The sequence below is a fragment of the Tursiops truncatus genome, chromosome 10 (genome assembly GCF_011762595.2).
Source record: "Tursiops truncatus isolate mTurTru1 chromosome 10, mTurTru1.mat.Y, whole genome shotgun sequence".
Lineage (NCBI taxonomy): Eukaryota > Metazoa > Chordata > Mammalia > Artiodactyla > Delphinidae > Tursiops > Tursiops truncatus.
The window spans coordinates 30558874-30564873 of record NC_047043.1 but is presented as its reverse complement, the minus strand read 5'-3'; the positions used below and the strand labels follow the sequence as shown (position 1 = coordinate 30564873).

Sequence of the window (6000 nt, the reverse complement as noted above, 5' to 3'; positions counted from 1 at the left end):
TTTTTGGGTGCGTCGGGTCTTTGTTGCTGTGCATGGGCTTTCTCTAGTTGTGGCGAGCAGGGGCTACTCCTCGTTGCGGTGCGCGGGCTTCTCATTGCAGTGGCTTCTTTTGTTGCGGAGCATGGGCTCTAGGCGCGCGGGCTGCAGTAGTTGTGGCTCATGGGCTCTAGAGCGCAGGCTCAGTAGTTGTGGCGCACGGGCTTAGTTGCTCTGCGGCATGTGGGATCTTCCCAGACCAGGGCTCAAACCCGTGTCCCCTGCATTGGCAGGCGGATTCTTAACCACTGCGCCACCAGGGAAGTCCCTTCTCAATTATTTGAGAGTGAGTGGCAGACATTATAACCCTTTACTCCTACATACCTATATACTTCAGTAGGTATCTCCTAAGGTCAAGGGTAATCTAGTGGTTCACTGAGAACCTGATAGCTGTGCGGGGCTGACATCTGGGACATTTAGGAGTGCCCATCTGAGTGCAGGGCACCACTTGGTCCTGCCCAGCCCCTGATGAGACCAGGCCTGCTGCCTCCACGGGGTCTTTGGACTCATTCCCTCTCCCTTGACCAGCCTTGACCTTGGCTGGTTTGGCCACACATTGCCCCCTGCCTTGGCCCCTCTCACATCTTTATGCCCTGCGACTTTTCTTCCCGTCTGGGCCTGAAACGCACTGAACAGCCCCCATCCCTTGCAGTAAGGAGCTCTGACCCTGATTTAGCACATCTACTGGCCAAGTTCCCAGTGGACTCTGGGGAAGGACTGGGAGCCCATTTGAGATGCCTTCTGTCCTTCCAACACTGGGGAACTCCAGGAGGGGTTGTGGCCTGAGCCTCCCTGGGGGATGGGGCGGCCACTACTGACTTGAAGAGTCAACACTGAGGCTCCCAAACCTGGACTTTGTAAGAAATACATGCAAATTAATCATTTCTTGGTGCACATGGAGGGACCCTGCCTCATATCAAAAGAAGTCAAAAATCCCAATGGCTTGTTTTCCGAGGAAATGTGTATGTTTCTACCAAGTATGGAGAGGGTGTGAGGGCACCTTCCAGTGGTGATGGTGTGAGCATGGGAGTGATCATCTGGCTAGAAATGTGTTCTATTGGCTGAGCGCAGTGTGGGCTGGAGGAGAAACCAGGGTTCTCTAGGAAAGGGAGGACAAAAGGAATGCATGAGTCACAATTATACTAAAATTCACTTGCTGTTTATTTGAAATTCAAATTTAACTGGGATTTAACTGGTATTTTAATTTGCTCGATCTGGAAACTTACAGCAGAGGTGGACAAAGGAGATGGATTGGAGGGGTACCTAGGAGATAAAATTGGCAAGACTCTGGAATGACTTGGATGTGGGTGGGAGGAAGTTATGGGGGAAGGAAGAGTGGCAATAGGTGGATGGTGGTGCTGTTGCCAGGGCAACATACAGTGTCTAGCCCATGTGGTGGCTTCATACACCTAGAGAAAGATGCTTTCTTGGTGGACACAGTCCCGTGGACGCATTGCCTGGTGAGCAGTGTGCAAGCTAGATTTCAGCCCCCACTTTTCCCTTATGCAATGAACCCTTTGCACAGCCATACACGCCAGTCCTGTGCTATCCCTTGAAATAAGGAATGCTGGAGAAGTATAGGTTTTCTAGGGGGAGCTCTTTTTTTTTTTTTTTTTTGGCAGCACTGCGAGGCTTGTGGAATCTTAGTTCCCCAACCAGGGATTGAACCCCGGGCCCTGGGCAGTGAAAGCGTGGAGTCCTAACCACTGGACAGCCAGGGAATTCCTGAGGGCTCAATGTAAATCCCAAGCCTGTGCCCTGTGGATGCAGGGTTAGTTGTAAACGACTTGATTGGAATATTGATCCTAAACTGAGAAATGAGCTCACAAACACTCTTGAATCTCTGGGGCCTGACAATAAGCATAGTCTCTTTGGGAACACTTCCCCACCCCAGGGCACAGGGGACTCCCCAGAAATAACAACCATGAAGATGAGTACCTGAGAAAAAAATTACAACTGGACTCACCACAAGGGAGTATCAGTAGGTGAGACTCAAGCCAATTTAGATGATTAACCATGGTTAGCATTACGGTATGAATTACCAGCATTTAGGGTGCATGGAATTCCATTTTGTAGTAACTGGACACCGGGATATTAGTTTTTCCTAACACTAGCTGAGGAGTTTCTAAATGGGAGAGGGCCTTATGGGTGGCAATCTGGTGGATGCGGGCAGGGCTGGAGGACCTGTCTTGAAATTGTACTTGCAAAGCAGCGCAATATTTCTACTTAAATTCCATATCCTTATTTGGGGAGATGATGAAGATGATGAGGGTGGCTAGCCCCAGCTCCTCTCCATCCCTTGGTGTTGTCACAGGCTTTTGACTCTAATGTTAGCCCTTTCTTGCACAGTTTCCTTTTATTTATTTATTTATTTGGCCATGTCAGGTCTTAGTTGCAGCACAAGGGCTTCTCTCTAGTTGTGGCACACGGGCTTCAGAGTGCGCGGGTTCAGTAGTTGCAGTGCGTGGGCTTAGTTGCCCCATGGCATATGGCATCTTAGTTCCCCGACTAGGGATCGAACCCGCATTCCCTGCATTGGAAGGCGGATTCTTAACCACTGGACCATCAGGGAAGTCCCCTGCACAGTTTCTTGATGGTAAAAAACTGGAGAAGATGGAAACTAGAATTTCGATTAGACATGCAGTCTGCGTGTTCAAGGGTGCCTTGGGGGACTTTTGACAGGGCTGCTCTGTCCTAATGGGCAGGTTGTAAAACGCATGCCCCTAAGGGGGTGCAATTTGTATCATAGGCATGGGAGATCTAATTTTCTTGTAGTAAGTGTCTTGTTCTCAAAACATCAGTATTTTGTGACAGTTTTCCAGCAGGTGTCAATAAAGTGTCTTGAGGAAGGGGCACTTTTTCTATTTGGTGAAAAGGTGACATGGAGGGGGTGTAAAGGTGGTGCTGAGTGGGAAGGAGAAGCCATCATCATGGGCTCTTGGAATGTTAGATCTGAAATGGCTCTTCAGAGAGGACCGGTTCAACTCTGGATGTGTTAGGAATCTGGCTTACAAATAACAGATACCCAATTCCAACTGACTGAAGCCAAAAGGGGAACTAATCATTGGAACTCAAGGACAGGAGGCTTCCCTGGTGGTACAGTGGTTAAGAATCCTCCTGCCAATGCAGGGGACACAGGTTCGAGCCCTGGTCCAGGAAGATCGCACATGCCACAGAGCAACTAAGCCCGTGCGCCACAACTACTGAGCCTGCGCTCTAGAGCCCATGCTCTGCAATGAGAGAAGCCACCGCAATGAGAAGCCTGCGCACCGCGATGAAGAGTAGCCCCTGCTCCCCGCAATGAGAGAAAGCCCATGCGCAGCAATGAAGACCCAACGCAGCCAAAAAAAAAAAAAAAGTAGCCCCCACTCTTAACTAGAGAAAGCCTGCGCGCAGCAACGAAGACCCAATGCAGCCAAAAATAAATAAATAAATTTAAAAAATTAAGAAAACAGTAGATTGTAAAATAATATTAAAAAAACAACAACAACTCGCACCAAGGACAGAGGAACATATTGGATCCAGGGACAGTGGTGCAGCCAAGACCTACCTCTGTCTTTCTGTACTCTTCTCTCTGCTCCTCTCAATGCACCTGGGACCTTCTTTCTTCCCTTCTTAGTCTACGTTGTACAAAACATGGTGGCAGGCAACTCCTGGGCTTCACATGTTAGAGATTCATTGGCCAGCAGAGAGACTGGCTTCTTCTAGGTTTCAGTGTCAAAATTCCTGGGGAGGAGACTTAATTGGTTCAACTTTGATCAGATCAATCAAATGGCATGTGTGTGTGTGTGTGTGTGTGTGTGTGTGTGTGTGTGAGAGAGAGAGAGAGAGAGAGAGAGACAGAGAGACAGAGAGACAGAGAGAGAGACACTTGTAACCACTGTAGCTGAGTGCATGTTGGGGGTGGGGTTGGCAGGAAGTAATGGTCACACATTCTACAGAGAAGCATTATCTCTGGACCTGCGTCCAGAGACAGAAAATATGGCTTGTCACCAGAACACACACATCTGTGTGTTCTTCATAATCTAACACTGTCCTCTCAACAAACTAGTGATTTTATTGCTACAATTTCCCATTTCAAGGAAAAACAGTATATATATATATATATATATATATATATAACCGGAAAGTTCTGTAGCTCTCTCAGAAGAGGCAAATGGAGAAATGAAGAACTATAAAGAGAAAGGCATTATTTAAATTCTTAGGATGTTTCCCGGTCCACTAAACATTTTCATGCCTTCCAGGGCTGGCTCCAAAGAGATGTTTTTGAATGGTGAAGGAGACCAAGTGAGTAATGGGGAGGTGGAATGGCAGTTCGGCAATCCCTACCTCACTGGGTTTTAGGTATCTTTCAACTAATTTGTCCCTCAAATGTATGAGGTATGAATTGTTAACTCCACTTTTCAGATGAGGATGCTGAGATTCAGCAAGGTTATTACCCAAGCTGATGAGAGAGCCAAGATTTCAACCCAGACCGAGTCTGTCTAATACCAGTACCTATCGATGGTAACTCTCTACTATTAATCCACACAGACTGAATAGCAATGAATGAAAAACTCTGACATGACATTTCTGTGGATTTCTGGGACAACCACTGATCACTTGGGGTTGCGCTTCTTGTACTAACAGTTGCCACTTTTGTGATCACTTATTATGTATCAGATACTATGCTAGGTTTACGATCTCATTTAATCCTTAAGACGACCCTACGAAGTTGGTACTATTATTACCTCCAGGTTAGGAAATTTAGGCTTAAATAAGCTATTGAGTTTTCCTGAGTATTCTGGGAATAAATTCCTATCAGTTAAATGCCTAATAAAGTGCTAAATTAATAAATTAACAAAGTTCTTTTTAGACCAGCTGGGCTTAAACTCTACACGCGCCACGTTCCTATTCTCTGCCACCAGGTGACGTCACAACCAACCCCAGCACTACATTCTCTGCCAAGAGCCACTGCCGATATCTCGCGAGAGCCATGGCTTCTTCCAATCTATTTTGGGCATGCGTGCGGCGTAGGGCGCTTTGGCTTAGAGTGGTTTGATGACTTTCTGTCAGTCTTCCTAGAGTAGAGCTTTAACAACAAAGCACTTATTTGCTTTCAGTCACTCGAGTTCTCGCGAGACTTGCTACTCTTCTCCCCCAACCCCAAACCCCGCCTTGCGCCTGCGCAGAGCTCTTCAAAAGCAGAAGGTTGCGCTTGGAGGAAGTGACGGCTTTGGGTACCGTGGCCGCAGCGCCGTTACTACTTCTCAGAAGCTCCACTCGGCCGCTTGCCGAGACACCCCGCCGCTAAGATGCCTCGAATTATGATCAAGGGGGGCGTGTGGAGGAATACTGAGGTAAGTTCCCTTTTCCCGCCGTCCGCTGCCCTCCGCCCCTCCGGCTGCTGGTGCGCAGGCGCGCGGAGGTCGGGGAGGCGGAGAGGTTGCTTGCGGGGTCTGCGTGGGGGTCGGTGCGGGGCCGACCCTCGGGGCCTTTATCTTGTGCCCGGTCCTACGTTATCTGAGCACCTGAAGGACGGGGACTGTGATTTAACCACTTGATTATCTACCGGGCACTCGTTAGGCCCTCAGTGAACATTTGTTGAATTGAGGACGCGCCCTCTGCCCTGGTGGAACTCACTGTGGTGGGAGAGCTAGGATAACCGCTAGAATCGGTCTTTGGGGCACCCCCGTTCCTCGGCCCAGGCATCGTGCCTCTCTCTGATATTCAAAAATGAAGAAGTGCTGTGGCGACAATTTTGTTTTTTTCTTGACTTCCTCGCAGACGGGAAGCAGTTTGAGTGCCAGGTTCAAAGTGCCCGTTTATGCCCGCATCCCTGCGGTCATCTGTGATCAAGGCATAACTTGTCCGCTCTCCCGTCAGATCCCAAGGCCTGTGTCTTCCTGTCACTCCGCTTCAGCTTGGATAGAAGCCAGATAGGCCTTCAGTAGTCTCTTTGCTTCCAGAAATGTAGTGGATCGT

At 48.5% G+C, this 6000-nt stretch overlaps 1 protein-coding gene across 2 annotated transcripts in view; it reads left to right on the top strand.

Moving 5' to 3' along the window:
• Window positions 1–5210: 5210 nt before the first annotated feature.
• The window catches only part of CDC5L (cell division cycle 5 like), a 137283-nt gene continuing 136493 nt past the window's right edge, over window positions 5211–6000 (top strand). Inside the window, exon 1 of one of the 2 annotated variants that reach the window (XM_073810666.1) lies at window positions 5211–5375. In XM_073810666.1, the coding sequence (XP_073666767.1) occupies window positions 5331–5375 (45 nt within the window). In that variant the 5' untranslated portion in view covers window positions 5211–5330. The remainder of the gene's footprint in view (window positions 5376–6000) is intronic. The other variant, XM_004321047.4, reaches the window with a different exon arrangement.